This window comes from Hyla sarda, chromosome 3, assembly GCF_029499605.1.
Source record: "Hyla sarda isolate aHylSar1 chromosome 3, aHylSar1.hap1, whole genome shotgun sequence".
Taxonomy (NCBI): Eukaryota; Metazoa; Chordata; class Amphibia; order Anura; family Hylidae; genus Hyla; species Hyla sarda.
In genome coordinates, this window is record NC_079191.1 from 300,505,466 (window position 1) to 300,529,052 (window position 23,587).

At 42.2% G+C, this 23,587-nt stretch overlaps 1 protein-coding gene across 1 annotated transcript in view; it reads left to right on the forward strand.

The window, feature by feature from the left end:
- RNASET2 (ribonuclease T2) overlaps positions 1–13,039 on the forward strand; it is a 262,828-nt gene extending 249,789 nt beyond the window's left edge. The window contains exon 11 of the mRNA XM_056563618.1: positions 12,569–13,039. Within this exon, the coding sequence (XP_056419593.1) occupies positions 12,569–12,736 (168 nt within the window). The 3' untranslated portion in view covers positions 12,737–13,039. The remainder of the gene's footprint in view (positions 1–12,568) is intronic.
- Positions 13,040–23,587: the final 10,548 nt, after the last annotated feature.

Sequence of the window (23,587 nt, forward strand, 5' to 3'; positions counted from 1 at the left end):
CCCCACTTTTCTTCACCAACCCCTCCCCCAGTTCCCCCACATTAGGTTGGCAGTACAGTTCCCCCACATTAGGTTGGCAGTACAGTTCCCCCACATTAGGTGCAGTACAGTTCCCCACATTAGGTGCAGTACAGTTCCCCGCATTAGGTGCAGCACCTTTCCCCGGCATTAGGTGCAGTACAGTTCCCCCCACATTAGGTTGGCAGTTCAGTTCCCCCCACATTAGGTTGGCAGTACAGTTCCCCCCACATTAGGTTGGCAGTACAGTTCCCCCACATTAGGTTGTAGTTCCCCCACAGTAGGTTGCAGTTCCCCCCGCATTAGGTTGTAGTCCCCCCACATTACGTTGGCAGTATAGTTCCCCCACAGACATACAGCCTCCAGTCATATACAGTATATGGCTGGAGACTGTATGTCTGTGTACTGCCCCACTTCAGTGCTCCGACCACTGCTCCTCTGGTCCGGGGTCATGATCTACTGCTATGGCCTGGGGGCCATAGCAGTGGGTCCTGGGACCGGAGGAGCAGTGATCGGAGCACTGAAGATGACGTGCAGGTAACTTACCATGCTTGCATCCTCGCTGCTCTGCTTCTATGGGCGCACGCACAGGACGTCAGTGATGTCCCTGCGTGCGCTGCCTCCCGGCGGCCCCTGCGTTTTTAAAGTTAACGCGGGGCGCAGAAAGGTAACCGGGACATCCTTGTATCCCGAAAAGATCTTTCAGGACATAGGGATGTCCTGATGAATGTGAGGGGGGGAGGGGGAATTACAGTATTTATCTGCATATAACACGCACTGGCATATAACACGTACCCTCATTTTCACAGGAAATTTGAGGGGAAAAAAATAAATGTAAAATAAATTACTTGGAAGCTCTGAACTATATGCCTCATCATCCCCCCAACTTTGATTCCCCTTGATCCTCAGTTTGCCCCCCCCCCTCCTTCCTCCCCCTTTTATCAGACCCTGTGCCACATTTACCCCCCCGCCTCCTTTCCCCTGCTCATCATCCCCCCTGCTCATCATCCCCCCTGCTCATCATCCCCCCTGCTCATCATCCCCCCTGCTCATCATTCCACCCCTTGCTCATCATTCCACCCCCCTGCTCATCATCCCCCCCCTTCTCATTCCCCCCTGCTCATCATTCCCCCAATGCTCATCATTCCCCCCCCTGCTCATCATTCCCCCCCTGCTCATCATTCCCCCCCTGTTTTTCATTCCCCCCTGCTCTTCATTCCCCCCTGCTCTTCATTCCCCCCCTGCTCATCATTACTCCCCCTGCTCATCATTACTCCCCCTGCTCATCATTACTCCCCCTGCTGATCATTACTCCCCCTGCTGATCATTACTCCCCCTGCTGATCATTACTCCCCCTGCTCATCATTACTCCCCCTGCTCATCATTACTCCCCCTTCTCATCATTACTCCCCCTGCTCATCATTACTCCCCCTTCTCATCATTACTCCCCCTGCTCATCACTCCCCCCACCCCGCTCATCATTACCACCCCTGCTCATCATTACCCCCCCCTGCCTCATCATCCTCCCCCACTCATAATCCTCTCCTGCTCATTGCTCACCCCACCCCCCCCTCCTCCTGCTTTTTCTATTTTTCATATTTCCTTACCTGGCCGCGCTCGGCAGGCTCAGGTAATGCATCGGGTCTTGTGGGCTGTGACGAGTGACGTCTCCTGCGGCACCTCTGCACGGTGTCAGGGACGTCACTCCTCATTTCCTGCAGAGCTGGGGTGTAATGAAGAAAACTGTGCACTGTAGCGGCGGCAGGAAATGAGGAGTGACGTCCCTGACGCCGTGCAGAGGAGCCGCAGGAGACGTCACTCGTCACAGCCCACAAGACCCGACGTATTACCTGAGCCTGCCAAGCGCTGCCAGGTAAGGAAAAATGAAAAATAGAAAAAAGCAGGAGGAGTCTGGGCCCACGGGGCCCCCTGCGGGCACCGGGCCTTGAGCAGGTGCTCCAGGAGCGCCAATGATGATCCGGCCCTGCCCTGCCAAAGGCTGTCTGGGCATGCTGGGAGTTGTAGTTTTGCAACATTCGGAGGGTCACAGTTTGGAGACCACTGTTAAAGTGGTGCCCAAAAGGTAGCCCCCCAGATGTTGCCAAACTACAACTCTCAGCATGCCTAGACTGCCCATGCATGCTGGGAGTTGTAGTTCTGTAACATCTGTCCCTTCAGATTTTGCAATTTTCATGAAATTTTTGAAAATTGATGCTCTACTTTGAATCCCTCAAATTTTTTCAAAAAGTAAAAATATGTCCACTTTATGATGCCAACATAAAGTGGACATATTGTATTTGTGAATAAAAATAAAATTTATTTGGAATATCCATTTTCCTTACAAGCAGAGAGCTTCAAAGTTAGAAAAATGCAAAATTTTCATGACATTTTGTGATTTTTCACCAAAAAGGATGCAAGTAACGACAAAAATTTACCACCAAAATAAAGTAGAATATGTCACGAATAAACAATCTCAGAATCAGAATATTCGGTTTTAGTTATTAATGCTTAAGGTGATGGTGGTCAGAACTGCGGAAAAGGGGTGAAATGCTCTGCAGTCTGCACATATCCCCCCATATGTATAGCAGTGTGTGTATATGAACATTCCTATCCAGGTGGGGGTATGTGCAGAATGCAGGACATTGCACTCTAGTGTCTGTAGAAGACCCTAGGGTGCAATGCTCTGCAGTCTGCACATACCCTTTGAGAGCTATAGCAAAAAGTAAAAAGTGTAACAAAAAAATGAACCCCTTCCCAAAATAAAAATTTTTATCCCCCCCCCCCCCCCCTCTGCCTTTCCCATATTTCCCATATTTTAACTAGAATAATGTAAAAAAAAAAGTACTACAGAGAAGGGTGCAATGCTCTGCACATATCCCCCATGTATAGCACTACATGGGGGGGGGGGGTAATTCATCAAGAGTGGTGTAGGTGAACGTCTTTTTTACCCATTAATTGATGTGGTGAGTACCTGCACCAGATTTATTACATGGTGCAGAGCAAGTGACAAATCTGGTGCTGATCACATTTCTTACTACAATACTTCAGTTCAATACTTTATATGGTGATTCCTTTGTGATTTTTTTTGTGCAACTTTTTTTTTGTGCCTAAGTTAGCACAATTGCGACAAAAGATGCGACAAACTGAAAAGTCGCATATGATTAATTCCTTACCACTGCATGATATCAACTGAAATTATGACTTGGTGGTATGTTCCTTTTGAAAAACCTTCTAAAGCAAAAGTTGCAATGAAAAGTCTCAAAACCGCATCTGAGACAAACTGTGAGACAAATGTACACCACAAAACCATGGTAAAACCAATGATAAATTCCCCCCGGGGAGTATGTGCAGAGCATTGTACCCTAGTGTCTGTACATTCCTATGTTAGTGGGAGCGGGTGGGATTGGACAAACATTTTAGTAGGAGCAGGCGGGAGTGGAGCAAACATCCTACAGGAGTGGGCGGGATTGGTCAAAAAAAATTATTGGGAACGGGTGGAAGTTGGATTGAAAAATCAGTCTTGTGTCAGGCTCTTCTTTGTACAGTACAGATTGCCATCAATTAGATGACAGGTTAGACCTCCAGGGGCTGCAAGCATTGTCTCCCCTACTTTGGGCACTCCAGCAGCTTCAGAACTACAACTCCCATCATGCATCTACAGACTGCTTAGGCATTACAAGAGCATTCCATCCAGACTAAATCCGGTTGGAGACTCTGAGTGCATGCAGCACTGAGTGAATAAGTCTGCACTAGGACCAAAGAGACATCTTGGTCCCCATAGCTTTACTAGGAAAAGATAAAAAACAGATAGAAAACGTATTCATAAAAAGGCTGTACTTTTATCTATAAAATCTTTGCACTAATTTTATAAAGATCTAATCTTATATTTATACATTTTATCCTGTTATGAACTCTCTATAATGTCTTAGGAATACTGCAGGCAAGCTCCAAGCATCTTCCTCTGTGTAACATGTACAGCATGAAACTAGAGAGGAAAGGGTTACAGAGTAGTGTGTGGTGATTGGCTGACTGGAGACTCAGAGCAGATGAGTCATCACTGTGAGGGAGACAGACAGACACACACCCTCCAGCAAGCACAATGAAAAAGTTACTCAACAGCAGTTAAATGCTTCTATATCTGGATATATAGGTCCGAGACGCATGAAAACTATATGCACATGATCAGGATTAGATACTGAGTAACATTATAATTTTTCCATTATTTGCACTATGACAGGTACACTTTAAGGCCAAAATGAGCTGAGTTCTTAAGGGGTTAAACATAGCCAAAAAAAAACTAGAGGAGTTAAAGGGGATAAGAGGTTAGATCGCCGCGGTCCCGCTGCTGGGGACCCTGGGGATCGCCGCTGCGGCACCCCGCTATCATTACTGCACAGAGCAAGTTCGCTCTGTGCGTAATGACGGACGATACTGGGGCCGGAGCAGCGTGATGTCATGGCTCTGCCCCTCATGACATCACGGCCCGTCCCCTTAATGCAAGTATATGGCAGGGGGAATGACGACCGCCACACCCTCTCCCATAGACTTGTATTGACGGGGGCGGGCCGTGACGTCACGAGGGGCGGAGCCGTGACTTAACGATGCTCTGGCCCCTGTATTGCCCGTCATTACGTGCAGAGCGATCTCGCTCTGCACAGTAATGATAGCGGGGTGCTGCAGCAGCGATCCCCGGGGTCCCCTGCAGCGGGACCCCGGCGATCTGACATCTTATCCCCAATCCTTTTGATAGGGGATAAGATGTCTAGGGGAGGAGTACCCCTTTAAGCAACAGCCAAAACAAACAACAAATTTATGTTTTTCCTTGTGTTGATGTATAAAAAAGAAAAGAGGAAAGGCGCTCCCTGTGTAGTAAAGCCAGCACGAGGGTGGGGAGGAGAAAAACTGCAATATCAGTGCTCACCCTGCTGAGTTGTGTGAGGAAATACACAACTATGCTGAATGCATGTGATTTTAAGGATCACAATCCTGTTGTCTGCAGCCTTCCTGGAGAATGTGTGGACTAGAACAAGACTTCAGAGAGAAACCAGTATTTTCGGCGCTGACCATAGAGAAGGTATCGGAGCCCAGGTAAGAGAAGGAGGTTTATTAGCAACGCGTTTCACCGCGCTTGCGCGGCTTCATCAGGCTTAACACACGGCAGTTGTACCAGGGTTATATACCCACACGAGATTAACCCATGGAGTGCATAATTAAAATATATTACAAACCATAACAAATGGACAATATAAAATGTATAAATAACAATGATCATACATATACATTTATAACACTCAGCACTGATCATAATAAAATATTATATAAATTACAAACATAAAGATAAGGAGACATTCAAAAATAATAATAAAAAATCAAATAACCGCATGGTGTGGGTTGGTGATAAATCTAGACTAAGAATAAGGTTCCAACAGGGCGTATCCAATTTAACCAGATGGTTTATAAAGTGAGCTGCATGATTTGTACAGGGAACATCAGACAGAGGAAAAACATTTTTATGGGAGTCAACAAAGAAATATAAACAAACCAGAAAAACGCACAGTATGAACAGGTTCCCAAAAGTAAGAGGATATAAAAATAATAATAATCTGTACGGTTTGGATAAGAAATAGAAACAAGTTGAATATAGATAAAAAATATTACAAAAAATAATGAAGATGATTAATAAAGTCAACGAGTATTTTCAATTGTCTCATTCAAACCGTGCGGAAATAAAGTTGCTAACTTATGGATCCAAAAACTCTTACGGTTAATCAAACATTGGAATCTATTGGAAATACCCTTAGGAACCGATTCTAAAATGATCAAATTTAAAGAATTTATGCAGCTGTTGTGTTTTAATAAAAAAAATTTGGAAATGCTATGCAGCATATACCCATGTCTGATATTCCATCTGTGACGATTCATACGTGCCCGAACTGTTTGTACAGTGCGGCCCACGTATTGTAAACCGCACTGACAATACAGTAAATATATAACAAAATTAGTGTCGCAGGTAAGATTACCTTTGCTTTATGTGTATACGTTGATTTGAATATAGTTGTAGATTTAATTAAATCACCTCACATGCAGCGAGACCTGCCGCATGGAGAGCTGATGGCCACCGTCTGAACTGTGTCCATAACTCTAGATTTTAATTTACCAGGGGCAATCAGATTCTGTAGAGGAGTAGTAGGAAGGAGATTTTTAAGTATTGGGTCATTAAACAAGATGGGCCAATGTTTAGATAATATTTTTCTAATGTTAATGGCTTCATTATTGAAATTGGTAATAAAATTATATTTGTTTAGTTCACCAACAAATTGCTCTGCCTGTGAGAAAGAGCCACTCCAAATAATGAATAAATCATCAATATATCTCCGAAAAAAACAAAACAAACTCAATAAATGCAGGGGACTGTGCTATAACTAGGGACTCGAATCGCCCCATAAATAATTAGCATAACTAGGGGGCGAAACGAGTCCCCATGGCACAGCCCCTGGTCTGCCTATACAAAACTTCATTAACCCTTGAAGGACCCAGCCATTTTTCACTGTAGTACCCGGCCATTTTTTGAACATCTGACCACTGTCACTTTAAACATTAATAACTCTGGAATGCTTTTAGTTATCATTCTGATTCCGAGATTGTTTTTTCGTGACATATTCTACTTTAACATAGTGGTAAAATTTTATGGTAACTTGCATCATTTCTTGGTGAAAAATCCCAAAATTTGATGAAAAATTTGAAAATTTAGCATTTTTCTAACTTTGAAGCTCTCTGCTTGTAAGGAAAATGGATATTCCAAATAAAAAAAAAAATTGATACACATATACAATATGTCTAGTTTATGTTTGCATCATAAAATTGATGTGTTTTTACTTTTGGAAGACACCAGAAGGCTTCAAAGTTCAGCAGCAATTTTCCAATTTTCCACAAAATTTTCAAACTCACAATTTTTCAGGGACCAGTTCAGGTTTGAAGTGGATTTGAAGGGTCTTCATATTAGACATACCCCACAAATGACCCCATTATAAAAACTGCACCCCCCAAAGTATTCAAAATGACATTCAGTAAGTGTTTTAACCCTTTAGGTATTTCACAGGAATAGCAGCAAAGTGAAGGAGAAAATTCACAATCTTCATTTTTTACACTCGCATGTTCTTGTAGACCCAATTTTTGAATTTTTACAAGGGGTAAAAGGATCAAATTTATACTTATGTTTGTAGCCCAAACGAGTAAGCACATACCTCATATGTCTATGTAAATTGTTCGGCGGGTGCAGTAGAGGGCTCAGAAGCGAAGGAGCGACAAGGGGATTTTGGAGAGTACGTTTTTCTGAAATAGTTTTTGGGGGGCATGTTGCCTTTAGGAAGCCCCTATGGTGCCAGAACAGCAAAAAAAAAACACATGCCATACCATTTTGGAAACTAGACCCCTTGAGGAAGGTAACAAGGAATAAAGTGAGCCTTAATACCCCACAGGTGTTTCACGACTTTTGCATATGTAAAAAAAAAATGTGTGTTTCCCCCCAAATTTCACTTTTTTGCAAGGGTTAATAGCAGAAAAGACCTCCCAAAATTTGTAACCCCATCTCTTCTGAGTATGGAGGTACCCCATAAGTATACCTGAAGTGCACTACGGGTGAACTACAATTCTCAGAAGAGAAGGAGTCATATTTGGCTTTTTGAGAGCAAATTTTGCTCGGGGGGCATGTCGCATTTAGGAAGCACCTATGGTGCCAGAACAGCAATAAAACCCCACATGGCATACCATTTTGGAAACTAGACCCCTTGAGGAACGTAACAAGGAATAAAGTGAGCCTTAATACCCCACAGGGGTTTCACGACTTTTGCATATGTAAAAAAAAAAAAAAAATTTCACTAAAATGTGCGCTTCCCCCCAAATTTCAAATTTTTGCAAGGGTTAATAGCAGAAAAGACCCCCCAAAATTTATAACCCCATCTCTTCTGAGTATGGAAATACCCCATGTGTGGACGTCAAGTGCTCTGCTGGCGCACTACAATGCTCAGAAGAGAAGGAGCGCCATTGAGCTTTTGGGAAAAAAAATTGTTTGGAATGGAAGTCAGGGGCCATGTGCGTTTACAAAGCCCCCCGTGGTGCCAGAACAGTGGACCCCCCCCCCCACATGTGACCCTATTTTGGAAACTACACCCCTCACAGAATTTAATAAGGGGTGCAGTGAGTATTTATACCCCACTGGCGTTTGACAGATCTTTGGAACAGTGGGCTGTGCAAATGAAAATTTTAATTTTTCATTTTCACGCACCACTTTTCCAAAAATCTGTCAGACACCTGTGTGGCGTAAATGCTCACTGTACCCCTTATTACATTCCGTGAGGGGTGTAGTTTCCAAAATGGGGTCACATGTGGGTATTTATATTTTTGCGTTTATGTCAGAACCACTGTAAAATCATCCACCCCTGTGCAAATCACCAATTTAGGCCTCAAATGTACATAGTGCGCTCTCACTCCTGAGCTTTGTTTTGCGCCTACAGAGCATTTTACGCCCACATATGGGGTATTTCTGTACTCGGGAGAAATTGCGTTACAAATTTTGGGGGTCTTTTTTTCCTTTTAACGCTTTTGAAAATAAAAAGTAAAGGGCAACACCAGCATGTTAGTGTAAAAAAAAAAAAAAATTATACTAACAGGCTGGTGTAGCCCCAACTTTTCCTTTTCATAAGTGGTAAAAGGAGAAAAAGCCCCCCAATATTTGTAGTGCAATTTATCCCGGGTTCGGAGATACCCCATATGTGGCCCTAAACGGTTTCCTTGAAATACGACAGGGCTCCAAAGTGAGAGAGCGCCATGCGCATTTGAGGACTAAATTAGGGATCGCATAGGGGTGGACATAGAGTTATTCTACGCCAGTGATTCCCAAACAGGGTGCCTCCAGCTGTTGCTAAATTCCCAGCATGCCTGGACAGTCAGTGGCTGTCCGGCAATACTGGGAGTTGTTGTTTTGCAACAGCTGGAGGCTCCGTTTTGGAAACACTGCCATAAAATACGGTTTTCATTTTTATTGGGGGGGACAGTGTAAGGGGGGTGTATATGTAGTGTTTTACTCTATTATATGGTAGTGTATTGTAGTGTTTTTAGGGTACATTCGCACTTGCGTGTTACGGTGAGTTTCCCGCTAGGAGTTTGAGCTGCGGCGAAAAATTTGCCGCTGCCCAAACTTGAAGCAGGAAACTTACTGTAAGCCTGCCTGTGTGAATGTACCCTGTACGTTCACATGGGGGGGCAAACCTCCAGCTGTTTCAAAACTACAACTCCCAGCATGTACTGACAGACCGTGCATGCTGGGAGTTGTACTTTTGCAACAGCTGGAGGCACACTGGTTGGAAAACCTTCAGTTACCTAACTCAGCATTTTCTAACCAGTGTGCCTCCAGCTGTTGCAAAACTACAACTCCTAGCATGTACTGATCGCGGACGGGCATGCTGGGAGATGTAGTTATGCAATAGCTGGAGGTACGCAACTACAACTCCCAGCATGCCGAGACAGCTGATTGCTGTTTGGACATGCTGGGATTTGCAGTTTTGCAACATCTGGAGGGCTACAGTCTTAGAGAACACTGCAAAGTGATCTCCAAACTGTGGTCCTCCAGCTGTTGCAAAACTACAATTCCCAGCATGCCCTGACAGCAAACAGTTGTTTGGGAATGCTAGGAGTTGTAGTTTTGCAAGATCTGGAGGGCTACAGTTTAGCGACCACTATATAGTGGTCTCAAACTGTAGCCCTCCAGCTGTTGCAAAACTACATATTCCAGCATGCCCAAACAGCTGCCTGGGCATGCTGGGAGTTGTAGTTTTGCAACATCTGGAGGGCTACAGTTAGAGACCACTGTATAATGGTCTCAAACTGTACCCTCCAGATGTTGCTAGGCAACTCACCGGCTTCCGTCGGATCCAGCCGCTTGTCATCGCCGATCTCCGTCGCCCGCAGCCTCCGTCGCCCGCCCGGATCGGTAAGTGGATCTTCGGCGCCGGTTCCCGTCATTTCCCCGTCCTGCCCCGCCTATTGTGGGAGGGCAGGATGGGGAAAACGAAAGCAAACCCCCCGCCCCCGATCTGCTATTGGTGGTCGCGTCTAGACCACCAATAGCAGGGATAGGAGGGGTGGCACCCGTGCCACCTCACTCCTATCGCTACAGGGGGATCGTGGGTGTCTTAGACACCCGCGATCCCCCTTACATTCCGGGTCACACTAGACTTGTAATGACCCGGAATTGCGCAAATCGCAAGTGTGAATTCACTTGCGATTTGTCGCGATCGCCGACATGGGGGGTTCTAATGACCCCCCTGGGCATTTGCACGGGATGCCTGCTGAATGATTTCAGCAGCCATCCCGCTCCGATCCCCGCCCGGCGCACGGCGGGGACCGGAACTGCCCATGACGTAACTGTACGTCATGGGTCCTTAAGACCCAGGGTGTCGAGACGTACCGTTACGTCATGGGTCCTGAACGGGTTAAATGTAAAAATATTATGGTCTAAAATAAAACGAATAGAATCTAACAGAAACACAGATTGATCAGTGCTGAGTGTTACATCATTCGAAAATGTATCTTGTATGCCTGATAGACCCAAGTCTGTTTGAATATTTGAGTAGAGAGAGCAGACGTCTAAAGTTAAGAAAGAAAAAGTGGGAGGTAAAATAATAATATTTAATTAATAAATTAACTGGGTAGAATCGCGTAAATATGAGGGTAAATTTAAAACATAAGGTTCTAGAAAAAGATCAATAAAATGAGACAGGTTGGCTGTGAGAGAGCCAACACCTGAAATTATAGGGCGACCAGGGGGTTTAGTAGGATTCTTATGTAGCTTAGGTAAATAATAAAAATGGGGAATATTATAGTGTTTAATATTTAGAAAAGTATGCTCTCTCTTATTCAACCGACCAAGGTCGACGGCTTTCTGTATTAATGATGAATACATATTAAAATAAATCGTAGAGGGGTCATTCAATAAAATCGAGTAATAACTCGTATCAGACAGAATATTCATGGCTTCTGCTATATAGTCATCACGATCAAGTATTACAGTGCCACCCCCCTTATCAGCGGGGCAGACAACTAGTTCACTATTATTTTGTAGTGATCTGATGGCATTTCTTTCTGCTGTAGAAAGATTATCTTTATCTTTATATATAATAGACCTCTCACATAAAGAATTAAAATCTTTGTTTACCATAGAATAAAATGTTTCTAAATAATTTTCTCTATGATGTAAAGGATAGAAGTTAGAAACAGGATTAACCTGAACATGTTTAACCTCAGTATTAGAAGGTGTTTAAACTGAAACATCTTGGTGTTGTTCTAAAGTAGTTTTATTTTTCTCTATCAGAGAAAAATGTTGATTTAAAGTTAATTTCCGTATATAGTTATTCAAACCTAGGAATAACTGAAAATCATTAGGACAAGTAACTGGACAAAAGGATAGGCCTCTGGAGAGTAGACTGGTAAGACAACATATGTTTAGATAAATTAAAAAATTTTCTTTTTTCTTTTTCAATTCTTGTTTGTGGAGAGGAGATAGGGTTGGGAGATCCCCTGTGTTTGGAGGATCTACCACCTCTACATCCTCTGAATTTATTTTTCTTTTTTGTGACATGGTTTGTCCAATAGAAGTGGGAAATACTGGGTGATGAGAGCGTGTTGGGGATTTTTGTGATCTGGGAATTGGTTGGTGTTCAGACTGTGTGTTGAAGTCACGGTTGGTTGTAATAGTGAAGAGGTCGTCACCCCGGGTGTTGTGTGAACAACATGGACAGGAGACGGGCATGAGACTAAAAAAGAGGAGGAAGAAGAAACAGAGGACAGTGTAGGGGCTTAAAAAATGTGTTCTTCAATAACAGTAGTATTAAGATGTGAAAGTTTCATGTATAGTAAGAAGAGAGGTGTCAAAAGATATATCAACCTGATCGGGGACTATAGAAGGAGGTGTTATATTTTGTTTATATTTCTTTGTTGACTCCCATAAAAATGTTTTTCCTCTGTCTGATGTTCCCTGTACAAATCATGCAGCTCACTTTATAAACCATCTGGTTAAATTGGATACGCCCTGTTGGAACCTTATTCTTAGTCTAGATTTATCACCAACCCACACCATGCGGTTATTTGATTTTTTATTATTATTTTTGTATGTCTCCTTATCTTTATGTTTGTAATTTATATAATATTTTATTATGATCAGTGCTGAGTGTTATAAATGTATATGTATGATCATTGTTATTTATACATTTTATATTGTCCATTTGTTATGGTTTGTAATATATTTTAATTATGCACTCCATGGGTTAATCTCGTGTGGGTATATAACCCTGGTACAACTGCCGTGTGTTAAGCCTGATGAAGCCGCGCAAGCGCGGTGAAACGCGTTGCTAATAAACCTCCTTCTCTTACCTGGGCTCCGATACCTTCTCTATGGTCAGCGCCGAAAATCCTTGTGTTGATGTATGGAGACAAAGATCACAGAATCAATTCTTCTTGAATATAATTTTTAATTAAAATTCTATTGATTTTTCAGAGTAAAGACGTACAAATTCTTGGACAAATTGAATTATGTTTTACAAAAGAGTTTGAGATGGAAAACTGTACAAAAACTGAAGACTTTGAAGGCAACCTACAGACTGAATCAGAACCATTACACGTTTGTGACAAAGACTTAGATATCTTTTATCCGCCAGCACAGTAATGAAGGATGAAGAATTAAGAAAAACTGTTGCAAAGTGTATACATATTCGTAATAGCTCCTTCTGACTTAAAATTCTGTTTTGGATCAAAGGTTTCTCTACATTTATACATACCTTATGTGCTGCTTATGGCTGTACCCCTATAGAGATTAGTATTGTCACTTTGCAATTTTTGTGATATTGGTGATTTATTGATCAAGTATTTAAAAATAAACTCACCTTTGGATATTACTTATTGTCACTTTATTTTCTTCTGAATTCATTAAAATGTTCTAAGTCTTTCAGACTCTTGCCTTGTATAGTCATTGAGAGTGAAATGCATACCAAGTCCATGTTCATATTACTATTCTACAGAACTGATCCATATCTATATTTATTTTGGCAAAAGACCTAATCTCAATTCCAGATATGGTAGTCAGATTTAATACTTGGAACAACTGTGCAACTCCATACCTCCCAACGGTCCTGAAGCATTTTGGGAAATTTAACATTTTTGGGGTGCTGTACCACCATTCCGGGACTGCACCCACATGTCCTGCTTGTTATTAAGAGAGTCTGCCCAGAGGCTGCACACAAGCAGTGCTGTTTCCCTTTTGGAAAAGACATTACCACAGAGATCACATTACCCACCTTCCTTAAAGGCTGTATTCACACGGTAGAATTTTTGCACATCCACACCAATTCCTCGTCCACATTTATTTAGGTGGTGTCTGGCTTGTGCGGAATAGGTCCAGAATCCATGCAGAAACCGCATGTGAAAATTCTGAAGTGTGAAATCCCATTTGAAGTCTATTTAATTTGATGCGGAATCCCAATAGAAATACTGCCTTGTGAATATATCCTAAGGCTATTTTCACGCATTGGAATGTTCCCATGAAGAATTTCTGTGCTAGCACTCCGGACACTAAGGGACGCAGGCATAATAGGACCGCACAGGAATACGCCATCCCATCGACGGCTATGCATAAAGAATTGTGCAGACGCGGAAAATTGAATTTCCGTGTCGGTAACACCTGGCACGGAAATTGCACCGTGTACACAGAGCAGCAGAATCCTGTTCAACGGGAGTGAAGCAGAATCCTTGTGCTGGATTCCAATGTGGAATCCGGCACAGAAATTTTGACCTGTGAACATGGCTTCAGGCTTCTGGACCTTCTCCTTAGTGCAGCACCACTCCTGACTATCTGATGGGTAGAAGGAAATTGCTAATGGAGCCATCTAACTAATGGGATAAGGGAAGATATCTGGCTAATGGGGCCATCTACCTAATTGGGAGAGAAGAAACCTGACTAATGGGGCCATCTGCCTAGTTTGGGGAGGGGAGATTACTGGCAAATGGGGCCATTTACCTACAGGGGGGATCAAAATTTTGGGCACCCCAGGTAAAAATTTGTATTAAAGGGTACCTCTTATCAAAAAAAACTTTTTATATATTATAGATTAATGTATGCAGAATAACTTTACAATTGCATGTTATTAAAAAATATGCATCTTTCTATTTAATTTTCCACTTTGAAGAAATGACCACTAGAGGTCTCCCTTCCAGTCCTGGCAGCAAGCATTTCAGACTCATGCTGGAGTCCTAAACACTACGAGCTGCCAGTCTGCTTTGTTCACAAAGGAGAACACTCAGAGCTGCCAGCCTGCTTTGTTCACAGCCTGTTTGGCTGTGAACAAAGCAGGCTGGCAGCTCTGAGTGTTTAGGACTCCAGCATGAGTCAGAAATGCTTGCTGACAGGACTGATCGGGAAAAATACAATAGAAAGAAGCACATTTTCATTAACATGCTATTGGAAAGTTATTCAACATTCATTAATCTAAAATATATCAAAAGTTTATTTGATGAGAGGTACCCTTTAATGTGCATAAAGAAGCCAAGAAAAGATGGAAAAATCTCCAAAAGGCATCAAATTACAGATTAGACATTCTTATAATATGTCAACAAAAGTTAGATTTTATTTCCATCATTTACACTTTCAAAATAACAGAAAACAAAAAAATGGCGTCTGCAAAAGTTTGGGCACCCTGCAGAATTTATAGCATGCACTGCCCCCTTTACAATGCCTGTGTCATGGATTGTTCTCAATCATCATCTGGGAAGACCAGGTCATGTCAATCTCAAAGGTTTTAAATGCCCAGACTCATCTGACCTTGCCCCAACAATCGGCACCATGGGTTCTTCTAAGCAGGTGTCTAGAAGTCTAGAAATCTGAAACTGAAAATAGTTGACACTCACAAAGCTGGAGAAGGCTATACGAAGATAGCAAAACCTTTTCAGATGTCAATATCCTCTGTTCGGAATGTAATTAAGAAATGGCAGTCATCAGGAACAGTGATGGTTAAAGCAAGATCTGGAAGAACAAGAAAAATATCAGACAGAACAGCTCGCAGGATTGTGAGAAAAACAATTCAAACCCCATGTTTGACTGCACAATCCCTCCAGAAAGATCTGGCAGACACTGGAGTTGTGGTACACTATTCCACTATAAAGAGATACTTGTACAAATATGGTCTTCATGGAGGAGTCATCAGAAGAAAACCTCTTCTATGTCCTCATCACAAAAATCAGTGTTTGAACTTTGCAAATTAACATATAGACAAGCCTGATGCATTTTGGAAATAAGTTCTGTGGACCGATGAGGTTAAAATTGAACTTTTTGGCCGGAATGAGCAAAGGTACGTTTGGAGAAGAAGGGGAACAGAATTTAATGAAAAGAACCTCTGTCCAACTGTTAAGCATGGGGGTGTATCAATCATGCTTTGGGGTTGTATTGCAGCCAGTGGCACAGGGAACATCTCACAAGTAGAAGGAAAAATTGATTCAATAAAATGTCAGCAATTTTTGGATGTGAACTTGATGCAATCTGTGAAAAAGCTGAAGTTAAAGAGAGGATGGCTTCTACAAATGGATAATGATCCTAAACACACCTCAAAATCCATGAGGGATTATATCAAGAGGCGTAAACTGAAGGTTTTGCCATGGCCTTCACAATCTCCTGACCTCAACATAATTGAAAATCTATGGATAGACCTTAAAAGAGCAGTGTGTGACAGACAGCCCAGAAATCTCCAAGAACTGGAAGACTTTTGTAAGGAAGAATGGGCAAAGATACCTTAAACAAGAATTGAAAGACTCTTGGCTGGCTACAAAAAGCATTTACACGCTGTGATACTTGCCAAAGGGGGCAGTACAAGATATTAACTCTGCAGGGTGCCCAAACTTTTGCAGACGCCATTTTTTTGTTTTCTGTTATTTTGAAAGTGTAAATGATGGAAATAAAATCTAACTTTTGTTGACATATTATAAGAATGTCTAATCTGTAATTTGCTGCCTTTTGGAGATTGTTCCATCTTTCCTTGGCTTCTTTATGCACATTAATACAAATTTTTACCTGAGTGCCCAAACTTTTGATCCCCACTCTAGATTTAAATTCAATGAACCCATTCTTTTCAGATGTGCCGAAATATTGGAAAAAAACGAGAAAGAAAAAAAGAAAAAACAAATAATTGTTTTTGAACCCAGTTCACACTGACACACTTGCGTTTTCCCTTTTTCCATATGTGATTTCAGTTCTACTTGCCAATCTAATTTGGTATTGTCTATACACCTTATGCTTGATTATATATACCCTGAGACCTCATGTATTTTATGTCTATACTTGAGTTGTTTTTGTCTTCAGTTTTTTCTTCTTTATTATAATGTTGTCATCATTGTAGGGGTTAATGTTAACCTTTTGATTTCATGAGTAGTGATGCACCTGTATTATCCTTTGTTCTACTTGTGTGCTTCCGGCTGATTATTATCAGCTGCAGACATACCTTATTTTAATATTGTGCATAATGCTGAGAGTATGCATTTGATAAAGTGGGACACCACGAAACGCGTCAAGCTTGAGCCCTGCTTCATTTGTACATGTCTGTACTACACTTTTTAAAAGAAGATAATAAAGTTTGTGATTTTACTCCACCTGTCAAGCGCTGGATTTCTCCTTGTCTGTATACTTACAAACAGGGAATACATTCTGTATAGAAGGCATAACTGTAATAGTGAAAGACTTCATAAACTGCAGAACGAAGCTGGTTGTACATTGTATAATGTGCAAGTGCAAGAGATTTTACATTAGTTCCACAATCTGTCCCCTTCAAACCCGTTTAAGAGAACATCTATACTCTATCAAAACTAATATAGGATCTCCTCAGTTCATAGACCATATTCCGATGGCGCACAACAGCAGCACAGAATGCCTAAAAGTGTTTTACATACAAAGAATTAACTCCGCTCCTGCAGGACTGGACAAGATTACCAGCCTGCGGAGACAAGAAGCAAGATGGATTATATGGACTTGCGCAATGGGCGCACTCGGCATGAATGATAGAAATGACTTTAGGGCTTTTATATCACCCTTTCCTATATTTCTTCTCTTGGTTATATTCATATTGCCTTATTATTTTTCTCTATATGGCTTACTTTTTTGTTTCCTTATACTATTAGTCATATACCTTGCTCCACTATCAATCCTTACCTGCTTTTCTTTTGATGCAATGTCGTCATCCATTGAGACGGTATTTACCTCTTCACTCGACACTTCAGGACAAGCCTCACAAAGCACAAGATGGCACGAAGTAGCTACTGCTGTCCTTAGTTGTACTCTTCTCCTCTACACTGCTAACTGCTGAAGCCGTTTTATTTTAAGATGATCGCAATAAAGCATTGAAGATTTTAATATCTCCAATCTGGTGAGTGCCTCTTTCTGAACTTTATAATGTTTACAATCCTTTCTTTTACTCTGCACTTATGTGGTCTTCCTGTCTGCTCACATCTCTACTTTCTAACTCAGCTCAAGTCACTCTCTACTCTTTATCTTTGAAGCGGATGTTGCGTTTTATGTTTTCCTTTCAGTCCCCTATCTCCCTCCATCTATCTTTCCTTTCCAACTCTCTTTTTACAAGTGGGCTGACACCCATCTGGTTTCTTTGGTGGTCAAATGCTACACTCGCAAGAAGTTGATATCTCTTGAAGCATTACGCTTTCAATATGCTTTACCTGATGTGGAGTACTATAGTGTCCACCAAATCCTATTATGCTTCTTAAGCCCCCGTGGGGGGGGGGGCTTAGGTTACTCAAACCTATTACGAGGCTTTTGCACTTTATACTCCAGAGTCCCGCGGATATTGTCTATCCTATACGGGCATGTCAATTCCCCAACCAAGGACAAGAAGCTCAAATTCATTCAGGCATGGAAGGGTGACATCTATTATTCTCTCTCTTGCCCAATGGGGAGAATGTTACACTGTGGTCAGTAAGGGGAGCTGGCAGATATCTCTTGTGGAAACGTCACTTAAGATTCTTCATAGGGTTTATTTGGTACCAACACGCCTACAAGCCAATTATCCACGCATCCTAGGCCATAAACCAACAAGAAAACCAAATTGTTTGTTCTGCCTTTGTCAATTTATTTTGTTGGCAGCTCATATGCATGTGGCATCGCAGTGGAAAGCTTCTATACTGGCTGTATCATTTGTCAAAGATGCTATTTATCTTATTTTGTTGGACGAGAAGGCTATTAGAGAGGGCACAGTTTAATGCCATATGGGAGCCTTGGATGTCATCCCCCCCCATTGCCCGAATATGCACCATTGTATGTACCGTATTTATATTGGTCACTATTGTTTTGCTGTTTGTGTTGGGGGGGGGGGGGGGGAACCAACCAACTTATTGTTTTTTAGTACACTTTGGGATCTACTTTACCTGTCTCACATTGCTCTGTGCATCCTCAATGTTTAATTGTATCCACTCTTATTGTTCTGTTACTGCCCTATAGGGATAGATGGAACACAATGTATGTAATATGTTATGCGTCTCAACCAGAATTTATGGAATTCACCTCAGCATCAGAGATCAAAAATAATAGTTAGATAACAACTAAAAGTGTTCCAACATAAAGGTGTGCTTAATACATAACTTTTACTAGATTTCTTTTAAAATCCACCAATTTCAAAAAGTGCCTGTGTATACCAACACCAAATGATAAATCATCATAAAATGGTCATCACCATTAGCAATTATGCATTATAAGGCTCTGCTGGGCCCTGCCAGCCCCAAATGCAATAATAAAGTGATATTCAGAACCGCCGACACGTTTCTCCTACCTGGTATAGGGTGGTTTAATCAGGGAGGTATATATCATCATTGACCATAATATAAAGTGGTAATTCAAACTTGTGGAGTATGCAGCAGGTATGCCCCTTGTCAATGCAACACACAGTATATTAGGATTAGTAGGAGACACTCAATTAGTCCTGTAAGAAAAAAGGTCTCCACTCCTATGTCCTGTAAGCAAAGATTTAGGCCATATGTTCCTGGCTGCTGTTCCAACCTAAAATAAAACAAGCAAAAAGGTCCATTCAGTGCCCGTCCTGAAAAGAAGAGCTGGGAACAATTCAGTCCCGCTATTGTTACTCACGGTTAGTTGTCTCGAGGTACGGGCACGGTGTTACCTGCTGTTGCGCAGGGAGCCGGAACTTTGTCCTGCTCAACTCGCCCAGTGCAGCGAGATGCCGGCATCTGTCGTCACTACCGGTTTCCGGCGGAGGTTATATGGCGCGCAGTCTCCGCCCGCTCCATGACGCACACAAACAGAGCGGGCGTGTTGCCGTATACGGCCTGGCTGCGTGCAAACTACTAAACCCCGCCCCTTTACCGTAGTGTGTCAAATAGAAGGGTTTGAGGCAAGATTCTGGTCAAATGCCAGAAGTCTTAATACTAAATTTGAATGACGATGTATTGTACGAAATTGATAGAGGTTATGGATAATGATAAAGTATGAATGTGAAGTGTCCCAGGAATGTCAGTTATCCGTTTCTCACAGGGGCAACTATAACTGTACTCAACACCAAGAAGCGAATTGTAACCTCACACACAGAAATATTGTGTTAGATTGGAAAAGTGTAGGCGCATATCCCCTCCCCTGCCATCTCTAGGATATTCCCTGTCTCTCCCCATATTTGTTTAAACCTTATGCGCCTACACTTTTCCAATTTAATACAATTCTTCTTTGTGTGAGGTTACAATTCGCTTCTTGGTGTTGAGTACAGTTATAGTTGCCCCTGTGAGAAACGGATAACTGACACTCCTGGGACACTTCACATTCATACTTTATCATTATCCATAACCTCTTTCAATTTCGTACAATACATCGTCATTCAAATTTAGTATTAAGACTTATGGCATTTGACCAGATACTTGCCTCAAACCCTTCTATTTGACACACTACGGTAAAGGGGCGGGGTTTAGTAGTTTGCACGCAGCCAGGCCTTATACGGCAACACGCCCACTCTGTGCGCGTCACGGAGCGGGCAGAGACTGCGCGCCGTATAACCTCTACCGGAAACCGGTAGTGACGACAGACGCCGGCAGCTCGCTGCACCAGGCGAGTTGAGCAGGACAAAGTTCTGGCTCCCTGCGCAACAGCAGATAACACCGTGCCCGTACCTTGAGACAACTAACCGTGAGTAACAATAGCGGGACTGAATTATTCCCAGCTCTTCTTTTCGGGACGGGCACTGAATGGACCTTTTTGCCTGTTTTATTTTAGGTTGGAACAGCAGCCAGGAACATATGGCCTCAATCTTTGCTTACAGGACATAGGAGTGGAGCGCTTTTTTCTTACACGACTAATTGAGTGTCTTCTACTAATCCTAATATACTGTGTGTTGCATTGACAAGGGGCATACCTGCTGCATACTCCACAAGTTTGAATTACCACTTTATATTATGATCAATGATGATATATACCTCCCTGATTAAACCACCCTATACCAGGTGGTAGAAACGCGTCAGCGGTTCTGAATATCACTTTATTGTTGCATTTGGGGCTGGCAGGGCCCAGCAGAGCCTCATAATGCATAATTGCTAATGGTGATGACCATTTTATGATGATTTATCATTTGGTGTTGGTATACACAGGCACTTTTTGAAATTGGTGGATTTTAAAAGAAATCTAGTAAAAGTTATGTATTAAGCACACCTTTATGTTGGAACACTTTTAGTTGTTATCTAACTATTATTTTTGATCTCTGATGCTGAGGTGAATTCCATAAATTCTGGTTGAGACGCATAACCTATTACATACATTGCGTTCCATCTATTCTGATTGATTGATTAAGGGTATGGCAGGTTTCTTGGCCAATGCCATTAATACTGAGAACTGGCTGACTGAGGCCAGAGATGTATTTTCGGAAAATAATTTTTCACAACACACTCCATCCATACGTTCAGCCTTTAGGGAATTAACGCATTGCTACAAACGATACACAATCTCATTTTGGGAGGTACAAAGCTTTGATAATTATATCAAGCAGGGCATTGTACCCAGAGGACGAAGTGTACCAATATTACCCACTACTAGACTACCGTCTACGTATACCGTCAGTACTATCCAAGTGGGAAGCAGAAGCTACCAATTGCTCAACCAAATTCCTACATATACTATTAGAGGAGGAAAAAAGAAACCTCGAGGCCACCCTTGCGAAACTTCAGGAGCAGAAAGAAGTAGTGCTACGATTCAAGGGTGACCCCAAGTTTTCTAATAGAGAAACACTACTTCAGAATCAAGTTGAGAAGTTTCAATATTAGCTCAAGTTTCGTAAGCATAACCAATTTATCAGGGACTTGGTCGACTTTAAAGAGAATAAGGTTTACAGTGTTTTAGAAAAGGGCCCAACTAATAAAGATACGGAAACAGAAAGTTCCTCCTCCGATACAGACTTGTCGGAGGGTACCAATTCCTCAAGCCATAAGAGGGGGAACAATAGAGGTGCAGGTAGAAATAGGAGAGGAAAGGGTAGAGGAAAACATAGAGGCGCCAATCATAACACCCAGGGAACATCATGTGGTGCACCCTCGTCTTCTTTCTCATCTCCTTTTTTAGAGGGGGGTACGAGGGACCCCTATCATCTCCGCTTCCCGCCTCGCAATCCGGCCAATACACAGAAGTAGCAACTTCGGATGAGACCCAGATAGTTAACCTCTCTGGCTTCCACCTTACGGAGAATCAAAAGTCAGTCCTTTCAAAGGGTTTAACTTTTGTCCCGACAGTGGACTTTGATCAGTTCGAATGGACTAAGGATTTAAATTTATTTGTACGAAAATTAAGATGGCATAAATTCTTTAAAATGAGGGATAGAAGAGAGGGACATGGTCTGGGTCTATCCGAAGAGGATGTCTTAACTACTCGTGATCTGGTCTCTGTGATGGGGGACCATGAGCGACCTATTGGTGAAGGGCCCTTCACCAATCTCAAACCAACCAGTAAATAATTTCCTCCCCTAGGAGACACTTCATGCATAGACATTTTCCTGGAACTAATTCTGAGGGATCTTAAGGGATTACACAAATCAAACAATGGTTTGCCAGATAACTTAACATTTAATGAAAGGCAAGCTATTAAGCAACTTCAAAACAATAAACAACTGATTATCAAAACATCTGACAAGGGCGGAAATATCGTCCTTATGGACAGATGTAAATATATAAGAATGTGTAAACGACTGTTGGAGGATAAAGACACCTTATTCTCCCTAATGACCATACATCACAGTTCATCCAGGAACTCACACCTATCCTGAACAGCGCCCTAGACAAAAAATTAATAGATTGTAAGGAATTTCAGTTTCTGATGCCCAAAAACCCAGTTGTACCTACATTTTACGCACTACCTAAGATACACAAGGGCCTGGTACCTCTCAAAGGATGCCCTATAGTTTCTGGCATTGGGGGCATCATACAGAACTTGGGGATATATATCGACAGGATACTATGACAATTTGTACTGACCCTACCCTCCTATTTACGTGACACGATGGACCTCTTGAGACGCATTGAAGGTATCAATATCGGCAATGACACCATCTTCGCCAGTATTGATGTAGAGGCACTGTATTCTTCTATACATCACAGTGTGGGCCTTAATGCAGTCGAATACTACTTAAGAACAAGAGGCATAGGCTACAATGAACATAACATGTTTGTTTTACAACTCCTTAATTTTGTCTTTACAAATAATTACTTTTTGTTTAATGGTTGCATCTTCCACCAGCTCAGGGGGACCGCGATGGGGTCCCCCTGTGCCCCCAGCTACGTGAATCTCACCCTGGGCTGGTAGGAGGTGACCTACCTGTTAAGCGATGAAAGGGAACATTTTAGTGAACAAGTCACTATGTGGCTCCGCTTTATAGATGATGTCTTTGTACTATGGAATGGGACTAAAAGGGAGTTTGAACAATTAGTGGATGCCATCAATGCCAATGACTTGGGTTTATTTTTTACCTTTGAAACTAATACCAGTGAACTATGCTTTTTGGATATAAAGATCTTTAAGGACGAGGACGGTACGTTACAGAGTACTATATTTAGAAAAAAGACTTCGACGAACAGCCTCCTAAGGGCCAATATCTCCACCTCAGGAGGAACTGTTCATCACCACAGAATTTTTAAAAAGAAGCCTCAGTTATGAGGCAAAGATTTAGAGATAGGCGTATCACAGGCATATCATGCTGCACAGGCAACACCAAGAAGCGATTTACTTACACCAAGACTGAATGAACCAGGACCCCAACACATGAGAATCATTGGTAGGTTCGACCGACAATCTCCAAACATTCGAACTATAATCTCTGAATATTGGGATGTCTTGAAAATGGATTTGGACATTAAGGATGTAATTAGCCCCTCACCCCTCATAACATTCAGAAGAGGACGCAGTGTGGGGGATTTCCTAGTCCAGAGCCATCTTAACCCTGGCAACTCTGCGGCTCAGAACTGGTTAAACAAAATGAATAACATCATAGGTTAT